Genomic DNA, 25,029 nt, shown 5'->3' on the forward strand with positions numbered 1-25,029 from the left:
GCCGCGGAGCCGTAGCCGTAACAGTGTGTGTGTGTGTGTGTGTACCTTCCATGGCGGCCTCGTGAGGTGAAAAGATCCGGGCGTCTCCGCAGGGCGAGGTGCTGATGTAGAGGTGGAACTGGACATTGTCCTTTAGCCGGTAGCCTCTCTTCTCACAGCGGGTGAATATCGACTTCTGCTGCTCCTCCTTGTTGTTGCTAAAAGACAAGAGGAGTGGAGGGACTGTATATCACGGAACAACAAAACCCAACAGAACCCCACTGATGGCTGGGTAAACAAATGATCACGCGACCGTTTCGGATTCAAGCAACAAACAAATGGACTCATTACTAGCCGTCCTGCAGCTCAACGCTCCATCATCCATTCTCTAACATCAGGTGTGCATTCATTCAAAAACATGTCGCTGCAGGGCTTTTATCAGCATACTGTATAACAACACATTTGAGCCTTTTCCTCAGCAAATATTATTTTTGCACCTACATAGACATTGCTAAATCCAGACAACCTCTTACTCTTGACTTATGTCATGGTACGCGTGCGTATATAAGGTGAACAACATTTTTTGCCATGTTGAGTTCACTTTTTATTGGCACTTTCTCAAGTGTTAGAAACTCCATTCCTTGCGTCCTCTCCTCCGGCAGCCATTTTGCTTCCTCCTCACAAACGCAAAATCACTAAGGGGAGGAACCTCGGGTCTTCTCCTCCGATGCGTTTGGAAGCGAGCAAAGGACGGAAGGAGAGGACGTAAGGAATAGTGAGAGTATCTCACAGTTCAGAAAGGAGCCCGGAAGCTCTTGTGTGGGACCTCTCACCTGAGGAAGTGTTCCAGCTGGGTGTAGAGGTACCTGATGAGGGAGCGGCGGGCGATGATCTCGGCGTGGCAGTCGTTGAGCGCCAGGCCGCGGTCGCTCATGTACTCGCCATTGATGCACTTGGTGCCCGTGGAGACGCAGATGACCTGGGCTTCTTTGACATCTGTGCCTGGGGAAGGGGGAGGGGAAGGGGAAGGGGGAGGGGGGACGAGGACAGGTGGGGAGGGTGGAAGGGGGAGGGGGACAGGTGATCAGGGATGGGTAGGGATGGGCGCGGGTTGGAACAGAACAGGGGAGATGATGGACGTCATCAAGGATCGCAGCACAATATCCCTGAACTCAACTGTACAATCCAACACAGCCATTAATGCATCTTAAATATAAGTTGAATATGTCTCTAATAAATATTTTTATTTTTTATCAACGACTGTATACCCCCAATCAACGACTGATAAAACAGGCTAAATAAGCAGTGCTGAGGGAAATGTGTGTAACCAGTCATGGGTAGTGGTACTGTAGCATATTAATAAACAATTAATTATCACCATAAAGCCTTGACTGTCATGTTTGAAAGGGCTATTACGAATCAAGTCATTGTCATTGCTCCTAATATTATCATCAGAGCTGTCAAGCGCGGGAACAAGTGGAATGGGATGGAAGCTTTGGGTGCGGTCAACATGAATGACAGCTGCTATCCCACCCTTCAGGTGGTGGTGAAGGCTTCATTGACTCCGATCAAACAACACGAGATGGCTAGACTCCGGCAGACAGCATGGTGTGCTTTATTTTTTACGATCTGTATAAATCTGGCGGCCGTGCGGCATTCTCACAGGCCCGTGAACAGAGGACGCTGAGGAGTTTTTACTCCCATTAGCCGGAGTAGCAAAGCATACCTGTTGTCATGACGACCCCGGCCAGGACTTTCCTCCGCGCGTGGGGGGAGGTGAAGTTGTCTGTCAGCTCGCTGAACTTGTCCACCACCAGACGGGAGACTGCGTCGGCGAGGACCTGAGACCACACACAGGGTTTAGGTGACAACAAACACACAACATGACAACCACACGCACACCCACCCACATACACACAGGCGGCCATGTTGGCCTACTAAGCACATCAGACACAATCACACCCCCTACAGCGCTGTGTCTCTGTCAGTCTTCACACACCAAGAGAGACGAGACGTTTGTCTAGAAGAAGAAGTAAAACTGGGTTGAGACTCTAAGGTATATGTTGATGATTTCTAGCATGCCTGATTCCGTTCTGGAGATATATAATATATATATATATATATATATATATATATATACAGTATATACATATAAAGTTTGGACACACTTTTGACTGGTACTGTATATATAGATACACACTCACTGAACACTTTATTAGGTACACCTATACACCTTCTCATTCATTCAGGTGGTGTAATGGTGTGTGTTTTTTTTGTCATGGCCACAATGTCTCCATCTTCTCATGGCTACTTCCAGCATGATAATGCATCGTGTCACAAAGCAGTGTTCTTCAGTGGCCTTCCCAGTCACCGGATCTGAAGGGATGCACACGGTCAGCAACAATAGTCAAATAAGCTGTGGCATTCAAGCGATGATTGACTGGTATTAACGGCCCAAGAAAACATTTCCTACACCATTACACCACGTGAATGAATGACAAGGTGTTCAGGTGTTCCTAATAAAGTGTTCGGTGAGTATATATATTTCTGTCTATATATATATATAACGATATTATCATTCCCCCTTAGAGACAAAATAACCCCCAAAAACAAAAGCAGAAAATATGAAAAATAATGGTGTGGTTTGTGCTCAGAATAAAATTGCTGCAGCAGCGAACCTCATCCCGGAAGGAACCTCAAATGAACTTCATACATCACTTTCCCTTGACAGCCTCTTTTTCTCTTGCTCTCTTTTATCCATTGCTAATATAGTGGAAAATGATTACAGCCGAGGAGCGGCGATGGCTGAATGGGCACAAATGAAAGAGATTAGTCCAATATTACTTCAGACTCACACGCTTGTCATGGGATAATTTGCCTCCTGAGCGCCGGGTTGGTCGCAGCAGAGAAATAAATGTGAATCTTGCTGCTATCCTCTGGAGGAAACCAAACCATCCTAGCTGACAAAACAGTAAGGCACTTTACTACGGCTATAAAAGAAAACGAAAAAAAAAAGTATTACCATCAGTCATGTGTCTCTGATGTTCTCATTAGCCCGGTCCAGATGGAGCACCCGTTTGAGGGTGGTCAAAGGTAAATCTAATCAATATTAACCCGACAGAGAATTAATAGGCCAATTAGTTGCAGCCCTATGGTTGACACAAGCTGCCCTGTGTATGAAGCAGACTGATGACACGTTTAGAGAAGCTAAAAATAAAAGAGTAGGAATGTTCTGAGGCGAAGATTCCCCCCCCCCCTCCCCAAGGCTTACCTCTCCAGGATGTACTATCTCTGTGTACACTGCCATGAAAGACACTGTCACTTTTGCAGCGAAGGATCCAAATGCCATCTCCTCCCCACCCCTACCCGACACAGACCAAACCAAGCTTCACTGGGAGACATTAAAAGAGCAGGCTGTGACAGGCGGGACAGAGACTGAACCTCTTTGCAGCCTGTAGCTTGATACAGCCACAGCTACAGTAAAACCCCACAATGACCTGACGCATGCCCTGCCTTTCCCACACAAAGTTGCCCGACTTTGCCAATTCTCTAGCACTTCTTCCAGTGTTTTTCCAGTGTTTCTGTGTATTTCTTCTTCTTTCTAAATAGCAGCCTAATGCTAACATTTTAGACACATTTTCTTAGGTCATTTCTATGTGAGGAACAAGTCTGGTGAAATCTCTAATCTAAAGCTCTTGCTTTTAATGCCCAGGTGGGTGTGTGAGCCTCAGCGGTCAGAAGTGGCTGTTTCAACCGAACTAAAAAGGCAGATGTTAATTAGGATATAGAGCATGCATTAGCCCCCTCGCCATCTCTGCAAGAGATTGAGGGAGCCCAATTAGTAGATGTGTAAATAGATGTCTCGCACACAAGACAGATCTTCTTAATAGTTAAGCACCTCACTTTTCTCCAGCGTCTGTCTCAAGTTCTATCATTCCATCTCGAATCATTCTTCAGTTTTCATCACTCTTAATTTTCAATTAAGTTTCAAAACCATAAATGATTGACAGTAGTGCAACATTTTCCAGAAGGGACTATAATAACTTGAAATTTCACAATGACTTGAACATTTAAATACCAAAGAGGTGGGTATGTGATTGATATAGAACCTATTTGGCTTTGTTCAAAGGCATTGTGACAAAGTCATTCATCAAAAAAGGATATAACCGATTTCAACAAAAGAACATTATCTCCAGTTCTGATAATACTTCTATGTCCTCAAAGCATTGAAACTAACTACATGCTTATTCAAAGTTTTCCCACATTCATTACATTATGTCATTACATTCATGACATAAGAGCAATACAATTATAATGAAACTGGCATTATGTACAGATTGGATTCTTTGAACAAAAGATATCCAGATATTCATAAATATTTAATGCAATCCTATGAAGAAAATTGCAAAACATCAAGTCCTAGTTCTTTCCTAGATACAAGTCCTAGTTTCTGGGATTTTAGGCCCTGTACCGTATTATTGTACACATTTCTTTGAATAAAAGCAATGGCTCTACTAGGTTATTTAGTTGTTGTTGGGTTATGTCTATTCTAAGAGTCTTGGTAGAGGGCAGAGGGGGGACATCATGCAGTGTTCCCCTAGGAACCCATCCATTTACATGCAGTGTTTCCCTTAGGACCCCATCCATTTACATGCAGTGTTTCCCTTAGGACCCCATCCATTTACATGCAGTGTTTCCCTTAGGAGCCCATCCATTTACCATTGTTGTTCCATGAATTGCTGTTTAAAATAAGCAGTAGTGCTAGTAGTGGAAGAGAACACATATGTGACGGCAGCTGGTGAAAGGGGGAACAACTCGCTAACCGACCAAATGTTCAGACTTTTATTCAGAAAAATATAAATAAATGTCAACGTTTTTGAAAATCAATGACATACTCACTGGTTTGTTAACACAGCTTGTTTTGTGAGCTTGCTAACAATGTAAAGCAGTGTTATAGTTAACTAGGCAGTAGTGGGGATTACTCACCGAATCCATTGCATTGCAATATTTTGGCTTGACTCGCGAGCGTGTCATTGATTTTCAACAACATCAACATTTATTAAAATGTTTCAGAATAAAAGTCTGAACACTTTGATTGGTTGCCGACTTGTTCCCCCTTTCACCAGCTGCCGTCACATAATTATACGAAATGGATGTGGCCCAACTGAAGGGACTTGAGGTTTGAGGTTCAGATATCTGGATGTTTACCTGTGGAAGGTGGAGCTGGAGACCCTCCCTGGGGATGGGCTGGCGGGAGGGCGTCTGGTCTAGCTGCATGTTGAAGAGAGCCGAGAGGGCGGCCTGGGCAGCCCGGGCCTTGGCCAGCTTCTTGTTGCGCCCTGACCCCTCGAACATCTGGGCGTCCACCGTCACCGACATGACAAAGTTCTTGGCGTGACTCTCGCCGCTCTCCGACACAAAGTCGTACTTGAGGCCCGGCCGCAGCTCGTTCAGGATCATGACGGGGTTCTTGCCGCTGGAGGGCGAGCTGAAGGTGGAGGAGGGAGGGGGCAGGGGGGCCTGGACCAGGTTGGCGCCCGGTGGCACCGGCATAGGGTACTCTCCCAGCGAGTTCAGAGAGCCGCTGCCGTTGGAGCCCAGGTAAAAGGAGTCCTCCGGCGGAGCGGGCGTCTCAAACCCGTTGAAGAGCATGTCCGGGAAGTCCGCCTGGTCCGATGTGAAGTCTGTGTTGACGGTCAGTGTCCGGCCCATGGCCAGGTGCGCCTCGGAGGCATTAGGAAACTGAACAAAGGAGCGCAGCGCCTTCTCGGCCGCGTTCAGCTTGGCCTTCTTCTTGGTGGGGCCTGAGCCCTCAAACAGCTGCCCGTTGACCTCCACGGTCATGACGAAAACCGGAGCGTGGACTGGACCCGTTTGAGACAGCAGCTTGTACTGCAGGCCCGGTTTGATTTCATTCAACTGCATGAGGGCGTTCTTAGGCAGGACGGGCCCTGGCGTTTTCTTGCGCTTCTTTGGCCGGAACTTTGAGTGTGTGTGGCCATTGTTGCCCTCCTCTAAGGGGCGCTTACGGCTGCCCCCACCACTGCCATTGGGGAGCTGCTCAGCTACACCCGCCCCCTCTTTGGAAGAGACGTTGTCCAGGTTGCGGTTTTCCTTTACGTCGGTGCTGCTCGAACCTGCGGTGCCCAGAAAGAGTAACTTACAACGCCTTCGTTGCAGGATCTTGTAAATGTAAAATTTATAGATTCCTTTATCACTCTTTGGAACTGAACCAGTGGTGTGTGTTCCTTCTATTTGTTAGATAAGTCTGATCAAAAGGATCAAACTTGAATGAAAGAGAAGCCATGATGCAATAACACATGCTCAATACTATTGCATGATTATAACTCAGATTTAATGACTGAATTGAATGACTTTATTATAGTTGATCTCAAAGGACCTCAAAGACTGGTTTACTTTGGTTACATCCATTGAAGTTAGCTATTAAATTGAAGCTTAGAATAATACAATTGGCATAATATGGAAATTATATGAACACAATGGTTTCAGGGATTATACAATTATCTTTATAAATACCTTGCTAACACATCCTTTGTTAGCAAGGGAAGTGTTAGCAAGGTATTTATAAAGATAATTGTATAATCCCTGATAACCCTAACTTTGATAAGCATGTGTAAAGGACACTTAAATTAAGACCGGCATAACAAATACATCAAGGTTTTTGGGGCTCTAATATTGGTACATTTAAGTGGGGATCAGGGATAAGGATTTGAAAGAGTTGGGGCAAAGTCGGAAGGTGTACACATACTGTATGGGACTCATACTGACAAACCAATACACAAACGTGTACACACACAAAACTCAGCTTCTTGCTTATTGTTAATTTGGTGGCAGTTTTGATGACAGTTCAGTATCCTGTTCTTCCCACCGTAACAAGTATGGCTATTCACATCTGCTACCGGTAATGACAGTCAAATAGTGTAAATCATAGGGCTGAGCTAGTGTTAAAGCTATCATAAAAGTTGAGTTTTTGCTGCTCCGGAATAATCTAAAGGAACACACATCACCAGGTCCTGTTGGCAAAGTGGATGGAATGTTGGCAAAATTTTCATTTATAACATCCTTCAGCAAAGGCTTGATAGGTTACTCCTTTCGGTACTCAGAGGAGAGAGAGAACCAGCAGTGCAGATGAGTGGATAGGTTGGAGGGGTGGAGGGGGGGGTGGAGGGAAGGCAAGATGCAGGGAGGAGTGCGGGGAGGAGGAGTCTGAACATCTCAGAGATCAGGAAAAAGGAAAAACCGGCAGATCAGAACGAAAATAGCGCTAGCTAGAAAACAAAAGAGGGAAAGATAAGAGAGGACGACAACACATTCTGAAAGCTCTTCAATCAGGTCTGACTTGGACGACAGGGCCTTTACCCAACGAAACAAACACATATAAAAACAAAGCGTTTTAAAAGCCCCTAAAATTAACTACTTCATAAAAGGCTCTGGTTGATTGACAGTGTCAGATATGAACTCTTCATGGTGATCTGTGGGGGAGGGGGGGGGGGGGGGTTCCATCGACTTCAGCAACAGAATATTTAGATTCTGGATTCTGGAGTTCTCTGCATCTTAAAATGGAGGGCACATCCCAGAGGACAAAGCAAAAACAATTCCTGCTCTCACACGTTGCCTAGATGTTCCAGTTTCAATGTAGAAATGGCATATTTATAAGCACATGCACAGCGGTCTCACCAAGTGTGCTTACAGGCACACATGTGCAGTATTGTGTGTACACCAGTGTAGGCTGGTGGAGGTGGAAATCAGAGGACTCATTGGAATGCATGGAAAGGACTGAGGGTTGGTATGGATTCTTGCCTCCAGCAGCCTCCCCTGGTGCACAGCAGTAAAAGTGCATGTGAGCGATGTCGGGGACATCGGGGATGGTTGAAAACAATAAATACAAATACAAAAGACCGGATCCTCGTATACAAATGAAGTGGACAATTTTTTTCAAACTGGGATTGAGTGGATGTTAAACGTACACACACACACACACACACACACACACACACACACACACACACACACACGCACGCACACGCACACACGGACACAGAGGGGAGAAACGGAATGTGCAGAACACAGACACATAAATCCAAAACATCAGACAGACAACACCCACCAGCCAGTCTGTAGGATTTATATTGCTGTGTGTGTGTGTGTGTGTGTGTGTGTTTAGGCCAACAACCTGATGGGCTGTGCCACTGTGCTACCCTCTGATGTGTGAATCCCGTCGCCAAGCCGTGCCGTCCAATAAGAACCGCCGCCAGGGTCCACCTGGCACCAAGGCCTCTCAGTTTAGTCGATCCATTTACATTTGAAAAGAGACCGCCACGCTCGTTATTAAGATGCCGGGTCATAAAGACCTCATTAACATTACCCCAACAACTTTATATCAAAGCTTATTTGCTGCATCTTTCAAAGCTGTGGGCTACTAACTAGTCTCTGAGACGTCTCATGGGAGGACAACACACTAAATAATGCAGGAGGAAAAGGAGTCCTAGTATCACAGTTGTCGATCCGGTCGCTGCCATTTTTAGAAACTTGTTTCCTCTGTGTTTTACTGAACGGGGTAGCATATTTGTGGTCATATCTGAGCAAAAATCTAAATACGAGAAATGAACTCGTTCGTGTCAAAGCAGTAACAAAGGACCTCTAAGCGTACACTGTCAGCAGCAGGGCAGCCATCTTTGAACGTGTGCTCAGAATGGGCCGGGAATGGGCCGAGGCTCATTTATAGGCAAGGCTTCATTCACATCATCAAATCCCTCCAAGATGGTCTAATTCAATTTGAATGTGTCAGTGAGGACAAGCTTTTCAAAGGAAGTGGCAGAGAGCAATACAATCTGACGAATCTGAGGGATTCGACTCCCAAGCTTTTGTAGTGGGATAGATAATTGTGTGTGTGTGTGTGTGTTTGTGTTAAGAGAAGTATGTACACAAACATAGACAGACAAACAGACAGAGACAATTGGATAGATATAAACACTGAAATGAAGTCAGACAGACAGACAGAGAGGCAGACAGACAGACAGACAGACAGACAGACAGGCAGACAGGCAGGCAGGCAGGCAGATAGACTCACTCATGTTCTCTTCTTCATCCACGTCCATGGTGAAGAGCTTCTGCTGGGCCCGGGGCTGCCGTGCTCCAGCTCCACCTGAGAAGACCAGAGAGGGAGGGGGGGGGGATCAGTCAGAGGGGGGGGATCAGTCAAACGCAGCCTGGACGTAACAGTACCATCTCCACTGATCCAACTGTCCGCATCCCCACACCTACATCCCACCCCCGGGGAAAAAAGACATGGCTATCCCAACCACGAGGTTAAGCCTACAGTAAAGTGTATAAATATTCAGAGGTGGAAACTAATCTTGGAGAGAGAGAGAGAGGGGCCCTCTGCCTGACGGGCCGTAATAGCGGAGAGCAGTCTATCGTGACTTTAATATCCGTCTGATTAGGCCTCGTTTCCAGCTGCCTGGCGGAAGATATACAGCTACTGACATGGACAGGCCTTTTTAGTTGCCGTCGTTTGTCCTCCGGTGGGGTAAACGCACCGCGGTATACATACACGTACAAACACACAAACGAACACACAGGGTTCCCACACCTTCTGAAACATCAAATTCAAGGACCTTTCAAGCACCTTTCAAGGACTTTCAAGACTCAATTCCCTCAATTTCAACGACCCAACACGGCATAGTTTGAGACAGAACTAGTTAGTTTAGTTTAGCTAGAGCTAAGTAAAACATTTTTAAATATATATATATAATTTTTTTTAGAGAGAGAGAGAGAGAGAGGGAATTCAAGCACTTTCAATGACCCATGTCTGTTTTCAAATACGTTTAAGACCTTGATTTCTTTTTCTCAAATTCACAAACTTTCAAGGATTTCAAGGACCCGTGGGAACCATGCACACACATACCCATGCACGTGGGCTTGCGTATGCACAGACACATGCAAACACACTGTTGTGTAGAATAACTGAATTCATTCATTCTGGTCATCTGTGAGTGGGTTCACTACAGACTGGGTTCTCTAAAGACAGGGTTACTGTGAGTGGGTACTCTACAGACTGGGTTACGGACCTCCAGCCACTACAGAAGGATCTTTATTCCACGATCGCGACGATCTCCCTGTCGCTCATCAAGGACAGTGAAAGACCGCTTCGTATCTGAATGAAACTGCCTGAATCTGAAGCGGAAAAGATGGTCAGTCCACTAAGTGAAGCAGAAGGGTGAGTGATGCATCTTGGAAGCGCAGACAGGCTACGCTAAATACCACTCGCTACTCTCAAACTGCAGAGGAGAAACGGAAAAGACTAGAGGTCGGAAAAAGGCGTTATGAAAACATGATGTAATATAGGAGGGAGACAGGGAGGGGTGGAGAGAAAGAGAGAGAGAGAGAGAGAGAGAGGACAACGTATGATATAAAGCTGATTGTGCAGATTCCAGATCTACGTGCCATTCCTCACAGGCGACACTTCCTTAAGCTAAACTAAATGGCCTAATTAATCTCGGCTAATGGTAGACGACAGCAAATATGCTAGAACAATTATATTCCGCCCCCTAATTGAAAATGGTCCGAGTGGGTGTATTTGTCTTAGCTGTCGTTTCTCTATGAGTTCTGTCCCCCCCAACCCCCCCCCCCCCTGCCACCACACACCCCATTCTTAGGGAAAAAACAAACAAAACCAAAAATCACTAAATGCCTGTCCAGAGATTACGTTTTTTCCAGATTTGCCATTTAGGCTCGCTCATGCGCCCTGTCGCTTTTGATTTGGGATGGCGGGGCTGTCCCCCCCTCGCTTCGCTCATGAATTGATAAGCAAGCCGCAAGGTCGGACCCAATCTACGGATGGCTGCGCACACGGCATTCATCAGACCCTGGCGGTGAGGCGGGGCTCTGAGTCTGGAGGTGAGGGGGGGTCTGAGTCTGGAGGTGAGGGGGGGGGGGGGTCTGAGTCTGGAGGTGAGGGGGTCTGAGTCTGGAGGTGAGGGGGGGGGGCCTGAGTCTGGAGGTGAGGGGGGGGTCTGAGTCTGGAGGTGAGGCGGGGCTCTGAGTCTGGAGGTGAGGGGGGGGGGCCTGAGTCTGGAGGTGAGGGGGGGGTCTGAGTCTGGAGGTGAGGGGGGGGGGGTCTGAGTCTGGAGGTGAGGGGGGGGGGGTCTGAGTCTGGAGGTGAGGGGGGGGGGGGGCTGAGTCTGGAGGTGAGGGGGGGGGGGTCTGAGTCTGGAGGTGAGGGGGGGGGGGTCTGAGTCTGGAGGTGAGGGGGGGGGGGTCTGAGTCTGGAGGTGAGGGGGGGGTCTGAGTCTGGAGGTGAGGGGGTCTGAGTCTGGAGGTGAGGGGGGGGGGGTCTGAGTCTGGAGGTGAGGGGGGGGTCTGAGTCTGGAGGTGAGGGGGTCTGAGTCTGGAGGTGAGGGGGGGGGGGTCTGAGTCTGGAGGTGAGGGGGGGGTCTGAGTCTGGAGGTGAGGGGGGGGGTCTGAGTCTGGAGGTGAGTTGACACGGTGGTGGGCGGTTAGTGGCATAGCATGCTGATGCACAGATGTATAATCACATATAATCCTGGTTCGGTTCCGGGCCCTCGACAGAACATATCCCTCCTCTCTCCCACCCACCCTTCCTGTCAGTCTGTACTATCTCTATACCAATAATGCAGAAATGCCCTAAAAACACACACACACACACACACACACACACACACACACACACACACACACACACACTATACAATGGGGGAAATAAGTATTGAACACATCAATATTTTGTTCAGTAAATGTATTTCCAATGAGCCTATTCAAGTGAGACTTTGGTATTAACAATCCAGACAAAAAATCTAAACATTAAAGTCCATATATAAATAAAGTTATGTGTAATAAAGTGGAATGAAACAGGAAAAAAGTATTTAACACACTAAGAAAAAGCAGTTCACCACAGCAAGGAAAGGCAAGGAACCAGCTGAAAACCATAACTAAATAGGAGGCAACTCTACCTCCAATCTGTGCTAATTAATGTCAGCTGGGTTAGAATATATTGATGGGCTATAAACATTTTTTGTTTGTTACCAAGGTGCCACACAACAAACATCTAATGATGGGTAAAAGCAAAGAGCTGTCTCAAGACCTTCGCAACCAGATTGTTGCAAAACATGAAAATGGAATTGGCTACAGACGTATTTCACAACTTCTGAATCTAAAAGTAAGCACCATTGGGGGTATTATCTGTAAGTGGAAGGGATATCACTCCACCATCAACTGGCCACACACAGGAGCTCCTCGCAAGATTTCTGATCAGGGAGTCAGAAGGATACTTAGAAGAGTAGCGAAAGAGCCAATGACCACTAAGAAAGAAATCCAGAAAGACTGGGTACAACTGTGACAGAAAGGACAGTAGGCAATGCACTCCACCGCCATGGCCTCTGCCCGCAAGACTCCACTACTGAAAAAAAGACATGTTGAAGCTTGTTTAAGGTTTGCCAAACAACATTTGGACAAGCCAGTGAACTACTGGGAGCATGTACTCTGGTCAGATGAGACCAAAATCAAACTTTTGGGCCATCACACAACACACCATGTTTGGAGGAGAAATTGCACTGCACATCACCCGAATAACACTATACCAACAGTGAAGTTTGGAGGTGGAAGTATCATGGTGTGGGGCTGTTTCTCCTCTCGTGGTACTGGCAGACTTCATATCATTCAAGGAACAATGAATGGAGCCATGTACAGAGAGATTCTTGAGATTAACCTGTTGCCATCCACCAGGATGCTGAGGATGAGACGTGGGGGGACCTTCCAGCAGGACAACGATCCAAAGCATACAGCAAAAGAAACTCGCAATTGGTTTCAGAGAAAGAAAATCAACTTGTTGGAAGGGCCCCCTGCAATCTTCAAGATTTAAAGACAACCTATGTGTGTTTTTAATGTGGAAACTGTACTCATGAACTGCACAAAGCCTGTCAAATGAGAATTTCTGGCACTCTGTGACAGACAATATAGCAATCTTGAATCTTGAATCTGTGTAGAGGAATGGGCCAAAATCACACCTGAATACTGCGGGCGATTAGTTACTTCATACAGAAAGTGCCTTGAAGCTGTCATTAAAAACAAAGGCTTCTCCACTAAGTATTGAATTCATTTCAGTTAGTTTCAATACTTAGTTTCAATACTTTTTTCCTGTTTCATTCCACTTTATTACACATAACTTTATTTACATATGGACTTTAATGTTTAGATTTTTTGTCTGGATTATTTGAGTTCAGAATCAGAATCAGAATCAGAAGACTTTATTGCCATGACATGTAAACATGTTAGGAATTTGGTTTGGGACAGTGGAGCACGGTTTACAGCAGGACAGGTGCAAGACAGGACAGTGCAAACCAACATCATAGTGCAAGAGTCATAATTAATATAAATATAAAGTGCAGAGATCAAGTGTTCAAGTGTTCATATCCAGACAGTCCAAAGCTCTCTGGGTGGGGGTGGAGGGAGGGTAGATAGATAGGGGTCAGGTCAGGGGGGGGGGTCATGCTGTGTGCATGTCGGGCCTATACCAAATACCAAAGTCTTGAATAGGCTCATTGGAAATACATTTACTGGACAAAATGTTGAGTTGTTGAGTTGAAAATGAAATGTTGAGCTCTTATGTTGACTGACAGAATTCACTCACTCAAACTCTATACACACTGGGCTCTGTCTTACCAAGACAACTTAACTGTTCTTGACGTGGTCACTCAGCCTCAGCTGTCTCCCAAGTGGCATGCACACGATGGCAGGGACAACTGGGTAGGAAGGCTGGCATCTCTAACTGTGCCCAGCAGCCAGCTGTAGGGAGCCGGCCAGACATAAGATAAGCTGGCCAGTCCTGCCCTGTGTGGAGCCAGTGTTAGCACAGCTGTGTGTGTGTGTGTGTGTGTTTGGCCTCTTCCTGTTTACCTAAATCCATCCGCAGTTTGACCAGCAGCTTTTTCTTTTGTCTTTTTCTTTTTTTGTAGTGACACAGGTCAGTGACTTCAAAAAGTCGATGTTTTTCCATGCAGGGTATTTTCGACTTCAATATTTTGTAGTTAATCAAGACAGATAAACCTACAACGTATCCCCATTGCATGGTAGAAATGGCTAGATATACTGTCAAAATTAGAAGTTCGTAAGGTTTTGTGGGAGCCGGTACTGCCCATAACCAAACAGGGCATTTTACATTACTGAATCATCTGAACATTTGTCGAAGTTAGCATGGTAAATGTTATTATCTATTATTATGGCTAAAGCTGAACTAGTACATTATTGCATTATGCACGAGCCAGAGGTTCTACCGCTCAACTGGTACAGTAGATTCTCGTGTTGCTCCTCTCGGCTCAAGCTCAAACCATACCCAATCACCCAAGTTGTGAAAAGGGGTACTTTCTGAAGTAATTCAGAGAGGATGAAGGGGGGGAGTGTGGGGCGGTGGGTGGGGAGGGGGGAGGTGGGGGGTGGAGAGATGAGAAAGAAGATGAGAAAACTCAAATTCAATCTCAACGGCGTGAGGGACTGAGGGAAATAAGGTGTTTTGATTTGTCTTTCATCCCTCGTTTCTTCACTGTGGTGAAGCGATAGCACAGTGCGCCTCCGTGGAGGGAGCAGAGGCAGCCCAAACGCAAACGTGGGGGGGGGGAGTAGGGGGTGTATAAAGGAGAGGGGGGAGGGAGGGGAATAAAGATAGAAAATGCAATCCTATTCCAGGTAAAAGAGAATCATTATCTCCTAAAACAGCTAGCACCGGACAAGCCTGTCCTTGAAAAGACGCCGGGGGAGGGGCCGGTGGGCCGATTGCAGTTGGAGGTTGAATGACGGGGAGAGGACCTTCTAAACAGAAGGTCTGACAGGTAGGATGTACGGCAGAAGAGGTTCATTTTGTATATGGCGACGGAGCGCCTTTAAAACAGGCTTCAGATGTTCTATCAAAAGCCCAAAAAATGCTTGCTGGAAAGAAGCCCGACCAGTGGATTGGTCCACTGACAAGTATGATTGTTGGAGCCAAAAAGCTTTATATTATTATTTATGAAAAACCTTTTTTGAAAGTGGTACTTTGGCCCATCTATCTATAAGATAGATATCTATAAGACTTTTATTTAGAAAATGGGTCTCGCCCAATCTAAGGACAGTATGGATATAAGGAAGTGATTTCTCCGTGCTTGAGTTGGATGAGTCCTGACACGTGAGGGTGCGACACAGTTTTTCAACCACCACCACTATCTAAGATTTGTTGTTACATCTTTTTATTTAATCTAACATACAAAATATTTTTTGTTATATTTCATAAAATATAAAACTTTATATTTTGCTTGATATAACTGCTATTGAGCTCAGATCGGGGATAGGCCCGACCCAGAATAGACACATACAAACAAACATTTGAATATAACTAACTGGATTTTAAGACAACTTTAATTCATGGAGGTCCAGAGTTTTTGTTGCAGACGAACAACGAGAAAAAACTGGTGCATAGGAACCAACACTCACTCATGCCAGCATTTGATAGACATGATAGCCATCACAATGATGGTTTCTGATTTGTCCACTAGCTGGGAGGGCTCAGGTCATGGGGTACCCCCGCCCCCACCCCACAGTGTAATTCATCCCATACCTTACTTCTGATAGAGATGAAGGAGGAGGGGGATACGGTTAGGTGCACTTCTCCTCCAGAGTCCACCGCCTCTCGCTCCAACTGGGACACACTGCCTTAATACAAAAACCAACCTTCAACTTCACCCTGACAGCCAAGGTTAGAGAGGCCGGCTAGCAATCGGAAGATCTTTGGTTTGATCCCTGCCTCAGGAGGGAGTGTGCCCTTGAGAAAGGCACTTAACCCCTAATTGCTCCAGGAGGTGTGACCCTGTGCCTAGAGCAAAAATACTAAAGTTGATTGCATGACAAGAATAAATCAGTAAAAGAGAAAGAAAAGAAAAACTCTTTAAACTGAACGACCCGCAAAAAGGAGAATTACGCTAAAAGTCTCCACAAAAAAAGAAGATACCAGTCACAACTAGGGCTGTTACGATTAGTCGACGTCGTCGACGTCATCGACTACGTCAATACGTCGGTTTGCGTAATATGCGTCGGTTAGTCGTAAATAAACAAAATGGCGTTTTTTTTTTAAACCTTTATTTTACCAGGCGAGACAATTAAGTGTATGAGTGAAAAATGGATAGCTACTAGCTAATGTTACACAAGCAATGTAGCTCACCACAGTTCGTATGTCTTGTCTTCTGGTGTTAGTAACGTTAGCTATGTAGCTGGCTAGCTACGGTAGCCTATTGTCATTGTGGTGCTCGCACCTACTGTACGTTATCTAGCTCGTAGCTCGCATGCTACGTTAGCATCAATTTAGCTAATCATAACATAGCAGCGAGAGTAACGTTAGCTAGCTATGTAGCTACTAGCTAACTATGTGTTGTGGTGATGGACAGACTTCTAAATGGCCATGTTGGCATTCAAGTTGGCTAAACATAGCAGTGAGGTGGAGACAAATACAAAAAAAAAATCTTTTTTTTTCCCGATCAGTAAAAAAAGTATCGTTAGACTTACCGATAAATTAGTCGTTAGACTAATCGATAAAATAATCGCTAGATTAATCGTTAGAAAAATAGTCGTTTGGGACAGCACTAGTCACAACACAGTTTTTGTTTGTTTAGAGGAGAAGAGGATGCTTGTCTTGCTGCCTCTGAGGTGTCAGTTAAACGCTTCCTGCCTTTCAGGGGTTCTCACAAGGCAGAGAGGCGTTCTACAGAGAGACTGTGTGACACCTTAAGCCCAGGCTCAGAATCCTCTCAGACACACAGACGACATTAAAGAGAAACCTCTACTGCCTCAGCCTTCCACTCCACCACAGCAGCCATCTATGTTCGTATGACAGCAAAGTGTTTGACAAATGATATCATGGAAAATACCATGATATAATATTCAGGCCATACCACCCAACCCTGACTAACTGACACACAGCCACACAGCCACACAGCCACACAGCCACACAGCCACACAGCCACACAGCCACACAAACACACAAACACGCACATGCACGCCTGCACCAAGGTTAATAAAATACTTTGGACTTTCGGGCTGAAGCGTATCCCTAGGCCCTACCGACTAGCGACCTGTTAGGCTAACGATCTCTCCTCCTGTAATAAAGTGGCTTGACAGGCTGTCTGGGGGGGGGGGGGGGGGGTGGCATGACTGGTGGCACCTCATGTGTCAGCTGGTAGTGGAACAACCCAGAGCGGCTACATGCTCACAGTACATAAAATGATCATCCGCAAATGTGAAAACAAGTTCATGTTTAATGCATTTAATGATTGTGTATTTATTTATTTTTCAAGATGGCAGCAAAGGCGAATGTAAGTACACAGAAATACTGCAAAATAGCTTCATATTAGCTTATCCTGGTGTGATTTTGAAAATGTAAGGATACTGGGTGGTAGAACGCACATACGTATCTAGGAAAAGTCATGAAAGGACTGTTTCGTAAACAGTCTGATTCCTTTGACAATCTATACTTTAACCAAATACTTTTTGATTTCAAATTCAAAACTTTTGTAGTACAGAGCCAAAGAAAGAACAAATGTGTCACTGTTCCAAAAATCACGGGGGGGGGGGCACTGTAGAAGTTTCTGGAAAACAAAAGGCACAGAAAACTCTCCACAGAGGAAATCTAGTTCAAGTTGATTTGCTCCTATTTTTTTTGTTCTTGCAGAGAGTTGTTTTGGTGTGTCACATAAATCCAAATGGGCTTTCTTGCAGAAAGTGGTGTTCTATTTTACACCCACCAAAAACTTCAGGATTACAGTTTGGATTTGGAGAAAACTGACAAATTCTCAAGACGAAAAAGAAAAAGGCTGAGAGAAGGGAGTTCTGCTTGAGGGGTTGAGAGACTTTCTTTTATTGTTCTAGACTTTAATATTTGACAGCTGGCCGTTCTTCACAGAGGCTGCTGATGTGAAAGACTGGAAGGTGGAGACTGGAGAGAGTGTATCAATATGAATGTTTTATTTGATGCTTTTATGAGAGATTGCCTTTCAGAGGGCCGGTGGAGTGGAGGGTCAGGGGGAGAGAGAGAGAGGGGTGAGCTATAATAAGAGCAAGCGAGGTAAAATGGCAAACCACACACACACACACACACACACACACATACACACACACACAGACACACTTTACCGTCTTTCGGTTACACTTTTATGAACTCTTCTCATGTGTTCTCTCCCCAACACACACACTCGCACGCGCACGCACACGCACACACTCATTCTCCCTCCCTCTGCCTTCAGGCGTAGTCATAAATCAACCGTGCGGGGGCTGTGACCCCCCCCCCCCCCCCCCTCCCCAAGCAGCAGTTTTTCTCTCTCTCTCTCTCTGAGTCCATCAAGGCAAGGACGAGTCACCGGCCACCCATCGCCACGGTGACACGCTAGGGACAACTGACATCAGTCCACCCTCCCCCCCACCCCCACCCCCACCCCCATCCAAACCGCTCCTCCAGCTCATGACATCCTCTTACTTTTATAGACAGGAATGGAACCCCCCCCCCCCTCCCCTCCACAGCAGCATCATGTCCCCTTTACTTGGCTGTCAGGCCAGGTTCGTTTAAGCGGTGAAATATGGATAGGATGACTGCTGGCTCCCTCTCTGACGCAATGTCGCTGAGCTGAGAGGATGGACGCTCCGTTGCCCAGGGTACTTCTGTAAAGCTGCGTAGAAAGCGGAATAGAATTGTGTTATAAGCTAATTATATCCGTTGCAAGCTCTCGCGTGCCTCATAAAATAAGCTGCCGGCCCGCATGTGCTCTACACTCTTGTGTCTCATTAGATACATTATGGTTAAAATGGCAGACTTTGCTCATGTTTTGGCCCTTTTTTCCGCACATCGCAAATTGGAGCCCAGTGAGTCTATTCAGAGACAATTTTTATCACAGAGAGGAGTTCCTACATCCCCTAGGACACTATCCGCCAATGTGAAGCCTGCTTGAAAGAGCAGAGAGAGAGAGAGAGAGAGAGAGAGAGACAGTGAGGGAGAGTCAAAATGACACAGAGAATGACAGATGAAGAAAGAGAGAGGAAAGAAAGAGGAAAAAAGGGGAGAGTGCACGTTAGAGAGGACGACAGAGGGAGGGAGAGAGGGAGAGAATGAAAGAAAGAAAGAAGAAACGACAGAGTAAAGAGAAAGACAAGAAGGCAGAACAGAGACGAATGGCTCCGGGAAGCGGAGAGGGAAATGGGAGACACAGCCTGCCACCTCTCTCTCCCTCTTAGCGAGACCCTAACACAGACAGATGGAGAGCCCACTCAGAGGGATCCATACTATTCTCTTCAGCTCCTCTCTCCCTCAAATGGCATTCCCCCCTCCACCGAACGTATATGGGTTGACGGCAGCGGAGAGGGGGCTGGTGGAGGTAGGCGTCGGAGGGTGGGCTCGTTGTAACGCATAGGAGGGAACCCTGGTTCTGTTAAGGGAAGGCCGTACGCGCTGGGGTCTGCTGCCTAGAGCTGGCCTTCTGTTCCCTTTCAATCACATGAGGGAGTTTCATCTGAAAATCAGGGGAATATTCCAAGTGAATCTTTTTCCCCGACATCCCGTCGTTAAGATCGTTGATAGACTGGGATGGAAACGGATTCGACCTGAACTCTTTCGACTGAAGGTTACGTCACTTAGAAGCTCCCCCCCTCCCCAACCCTCCTCAATGTTGAAAGCGGACCTCTGAAAAAACGGCAAAGGGACTTTTGGGAGAGGAAAAACATTAAGTCCTCAAATCAAATCGGCCCTGTTCAATTCAAACACTTAACATTCATATAGTACGTACATTCAATGTATCCTTCTTTCCTCCCAACCCTAGTCTTAGCCCCCCCTGTATTTTTGGACGAGAGAAAGCACTGTTTCCCATTGTTTGGACGTTCTGTAATAAGACCATTGGAAGGAAGGATGCAGTCCATTAGAACTGAAACTGAGCTTTTCCTACTAATCTCTCTCTCTCTCCCTCCCTCTCTCTCTCCCTCTCTCTCCCTCCCTCTCTCCCCCTCTCTCCCTCTCCCTCTCCCTCTCCCTCTCTCAGGGGGCAGGTAATGCAGTGTAATGGGGTACACGTGGGGCGGCCGGGGGGCCTAATGGAGGGTCCTCAGGGACAGAGCTGCCTGTCGGTTTGCCTGAATGAAACTGATGGGCCGGGGTATGGGGCGTAGAGGAGTGTGGCCGCCCAACATTGCCCTCCTCTGCCCTCACACACACACACACACACACACACACACACACATAGAGAGACAGAGCGAGAGAGAGAGAGAGCTTTTGCCCATACACACACAAGACCTTCATCTCAGACTTCATTATTCAATTTTGTTTCTCTAATAACCAATAAGGCGTTTGAATTAGCCTGCCAACACCGATTTGACTTCAGTGCCAGTCGCGGCTCTGCCCGGTAGACTAGCCAATGCCTTCAGGAGGCCCTTGTTCTACCGCTGCCGGTGGAAATTAAGGACAGGGAAAGGCTGGCTAAGGTGGAGCAGAACACCTACCGTTCTCAAGGATTTCAAAGCATAATCTGTTTCCACCCACTGTACACATACAGTACACCAACTAGAGGTGGGGTTGTTGTTGTTCTTCCCTGTGTCTCGCTTAAGCCCGTTGTCAACACATTGTCAAAAAAGGGTTAGACCTTCTCTGGCTAGAATTGTTGCTTGCTGTCAATCACACACCTCTTCCATTCTTCTTCTTCAAGGCCATTCAAGCCATGGGGGCTGACAGCGTCCCAGTATAGAGGCAGAAGACAGAGGACAGGCTCATTGTCATGCATGGAACAGAATGAGGCATGGTATCAAACATGTGCTTCCTTCAACGCATTACAATGAGCCCCGTCTTCTCATTTCAACCTCCACCTGCCTCTCCATCCCTCAGGCAGGATCCATTTTGTGCATGCGTGTGTATCTGGGTTTCCGTTAACCGGCAATTGCCGGTCTTTGTCCGGTAAAATTTGGTGAAGTCCGACAAATTGAAAAGTCGTCGGACATATTGTCCGGTGAAAATAATTCCCTTTGAATACAATTCGCTAAAGCTGGCTGGGTGCGTTCGTAAACACGCTCTGGAAATCCGATCAGCACTCGCGGAACGCCTCTCGTCCAATCGAACGACTCGGTCGCTCTGTGACATCGAAGCCAGCGTGCGCTCCGGCGCTCTCAGAGCGTGTTTACGAACGCACCCCTAGAAGTTTCCAGCCAGCTAGCTGAAGCTGCTACACACACCAGAGCCATGGCGACCGAACGGCAAGTTAAACAACATACTATAAAAGTGACATTGTTTTACTCATTACTCATACGTTTGTTGTCATTCGGCGGTGCTAATAGTCGCTTTCTTTTTTTATTTATTTAATTTATTTTATTTTAGCAGTTTCCCCGAAAGTTAAGTGTTTGTTTTTATATCACTATTTGCACTTCTGGTTAGATGCTAAACTGCATTTTGTTGTCTGGTACTTGTACTCTGCAATGACAATAAAGTTGAATCTCACCTAATCTAATCTAATCTAATCTAAAATAATCTAAAATAATCCCATCACTATTACTCCCTATTTTCATCAGTGTTTCAATCCTTGAATCTGTGATGGAAATCAAGCAAAGCCACTTCAAGTCTCCCCACCACTGACCTTTCCTTACACTCTCGGTTATTCCCTGTGGATTTTAAAAAACGGTGTTTTGGTTTCTATAATGTGGTCTATTCTCAGTGTTGACGAGCAACTCAGGGGGCTTTGAGATGGCTAACAGCTAATTAAAGGAGTAATTCCACTCAAAAGGGTAGAAGTAAGCTGACTGTCTGTCTGTCTGTCTGTCTGTCTATCTGTCTGTCTGTCTGCCTGTCTGTCTGTCTGTCTGTCTGTCTGTCTGTCTCTCTGTCAGTGTGCTGGACTACCTATGACTTCCATGGTACCTGGGAACGCGTTGTCGGAGAGAAACGCCCTCTGTACAAAGGACCTACTGACCAAAATCCCTGTTCCCCGTAGCCTACATGCTTGCACTGTTACTGTTCAATAAAATGTTATACATCTAGACATTGTGGTATTTCTTTATATACGTATCCCAGACTGCCTATCAATTGTTTCTCAATAAACAGTTATGTTCTTCCCATTGTCATACTCCCGAGCTAAACGAAATGCCTTCCCAACCAGCGAGACTTATAGAAATGACGTTGTTTTATTGATTTAAAAAAAAAAAAAGGGTAAAACTGTAAAGAGAAAATAGAAAACTCACATTAATCCCAAACAATTTAACAAACTTCAGTTAACGTAATGTGGAGTCCGTTCATTGATCGATGCTGTCTGTTCAGTTCCCAGTGAGGCTCCCGTTCAGCGCTGGACCCGTTCAGCGCTGGATTTGACGCATGGCATAGCGCGCATGCGTCAAATCATGTTATATTATTATATGTTATATAGCTCGCATCTAATCGTATCGGATGAGAAATAGACATTAAATGGCATATATAGGCCGCTACACAACAGTAATCACCGCGACAAACATTAGATTTGGAGGAAAAAAATATATGATTTTGGAAAAAAAAAAAAAAATTATATTTTAATATGATGACCGGAATATATCACGTTTGTCCGGTAAATCGAATTCTTCCCGGACACGATGTCCGACGGCAAATTTTTCTAACGGAAACCCTGGTGTGTATATACACCTCACCTCGTCATTTCAGCAAAAGCCAAAGTATGGCAAGGTACCTGTGTATGTGTGTGTGGGGGGGGGGTGGAATTTTGTTTCAAATCAGTTGTGCAATAGTCCATTTTGGTGAGTTGTTTCTATACAATTGACTTATATGACATTGAAGTCTTGAATAAAGGAGACAGTTTCTAAAATGGCCTGGACAGATTTGTTGTTGGCCGTTTATAAATAATTGGATTATAGTGATATTTAAAACTAACTGTTTTCTTTAATTATCACACACACTGAACATTAGGGGTGCAACGGTTCAGTTGGTCCACGGTTCGGTATGAACCTCGGTTTTTGGGTCACGGTTCACGGTTCGGTTTCGGTATGTTTTATTTTTTAAATGCTACTGTTTATTTACAAATTGTTACTTTACTTTATTTTGCTTATACTTATGGAACTTTAACATTTAGACACATTCCAGAATATGACTGGTATATTGTATAATATAAATATATATAAACAAAAGACACTTTCAAATGTAAAAACAAGACATAAACACTTTCAAATGTGACTTGTTGTTAAACTACAGATCGTAAGCTTTCAAATGATGTGTCATACATTGAATTCGGAAAAAAGATGACGAAGTTAGAGTAATTTGAATGTTGCTAGACGTCAGGAACATCTAAACTCTCTGTCATCCAGAAAACCGGAAGCAAACGCTACTAACAGCTAGCGGCTAACAAAGCGCAGAACTATGAATGTCTAAACTGTATTTTAATAACATCGCAACATGCTGATAGAACATCAACATGCTAAAAACACAGAACTACACATAATTAGATCACACAGTCCTTGCCTTTGAACACGTCCTAAAATTAAAGTATGTTTACGAGCCATGTATCTTGGGACTTACCGTTAGCTTCCAGAAAACAATAACAATGAATGCGAGTGAATTCACGCGAGTGGTTTACGGTTTCACCAGCTGCAGTCACAAAAAAGTGCCTCTTAGGCTTGAGGACTAGTATATAATAGGAGAGGAAGAAATGAAAGTAAAAATGCACTTCAGCCATGACAGCTGTAGCCCATATATGCATTTTAAGCGCATATACGACACACGTGAAGCATTTCTGCGACACGCGTTTCTGTTCACTGTTTTTGTTCCCTCATAGCTGTATTCAATACCAAAACCAGAATGAATGACCCCACAATGCAGATTTGTAGCAATCCAGGGTTTCCTCAAACTGTTGCCATGTTCTCAACTCCGCTCACCATGAACAAACATTTGAATAAGAAGCAACTGCGTTCCAGACCAACTCCACCTCCGACTTTGAATGAAATGCAGCATAAACCGAAAACCGTCACGGTTCACTAGTGTATTGAACCGTGGAAGGCAAACCGAACGGTCCGTAAAAAAAACGAGAACCGTTGCACTCCTACTGAACATGGACCAGAGAAAGCAAAGGAGACAGTTGTCCGAGGAGATCAGAAAGAAAATGATAGACAAGCATGTTAAGGTAAAGGCTATAAGATCTCCAAGCAGCTTGATGTTCCTGTGACTAGAGTTGCAAATATTATTAAGAAGTTTAAGGTCCATGGGACTGTAGCCAACCTCCCTGGACGCGGCCGCAAGAGGAAAATCGACCCCAGATTGAACAGAAGGATAGTGTGAATGGTAGAAAAAGAGCCATGGACAACTTCCAAAGAGGTACAAGCTTAACTCCAAGGTCAAGGTACAGATCAGTGTCTGATCACACCATCCGTTGCTTTTTGAGTGACAGTGGGCTCCATGGAAGAAGACCCAGGAGGACTCACTTTTGACAGAAAAACATTTAAAAAAAAGGTCAGACTGGAGCTTTTTGGCAAGTCACATCAGCTCTATGTTCACAGACGAAAAAAAATAAGCTTTCAAAGAAAAGAACACCATACCTACTGTGAAACATGGCACGGGGTGACTTGAATCTGTACAGGGCACAATGAAATCTCAAGACTATGAAGGCATTCTGGAGCGAAATGTAATGCCCAGTATCAGAAAGCTCTGTCTCAGTCACAGGTCATGGGTCCTCCAACAGGATGATGACCCAAAACACACAGCTAAAAGCACCCAGGAATGGATAAGAACAAAACATTGGACTATTCTGAAGTGGCCTTCTATGAGCCCTGATCTGAATCATATTGAACATCTATGGGAAGAGCTGAAACATGCAGTCTGGTGAAGGCACCCTTCAAACCTGAGATAGCTGGAGCAGTTTACTCAGGAAGAGTGGGCCAAATCACCTGTTGACAGGTGCAGAAGTCTCATTGAGAGCTACAGAAATCACTTGATTACAGTGATTGCCTCTAAAGGTTGTGAAACAAAATATTAGGTTAAGGCGTCCCATCATTTTTGTCCAT

At 45.4% G+C, this 25,029-nt stretch overlaps 1 protein-coding gene across 3 annotated transcripts in view; it reads right to left on the reverse strand.

Annotated features, from left to right (window-relative positions):
- adarb1b (adenosine deaminase RNA specific B1b) overlaps nucleotides 1-25,029 on the reverse strand; it is a gene marked incomplete at both ends in the record, with an annotated part of 163,305 nt that overhangs the window by 15,088 nt on the left and 123,188 nt on the right. For all 3 annotated transcript variants that reach the window (XM_080535661.1, XM_080535660.1, XM_080535659.1), the window contains 5 exons: nucleotides 46-197; nucleotides 813-981; nucleotides 1,706-1,820; nucleotides 5,188-6,116; nucleotides 9,071-9,145. In XM_080535661.1, coding sequence (XP_080391787.1) covers nucleotides 46-197; nucleotides 813-981; nucleotides 1,706-1,820; nucleotides 5,188-6,116; nucleotides 9,071-9,098 — 1,393 coding nt within the window. The remainder of the gene's footprint in view (nucleotides 1-45; nucleotides 198-812; nucleotides 982-1,705; nucleotides 1,821-5,187; nucleotides 6,117-9,070; nucleotides 9,146-25,029) is intronic.

This window comes from Nansenia antarctica (assembly GCF_963989245.1).
Source record: "Nansenia antarctica genome assembly, chromosome: 7".
Classification (NCBI taxonomy): Eukaryota; Metazoa; Chordata; class Actinopteri; order Argentiniformes; family Microstomatidae; genus Nansenia; species Nansenia antarctica.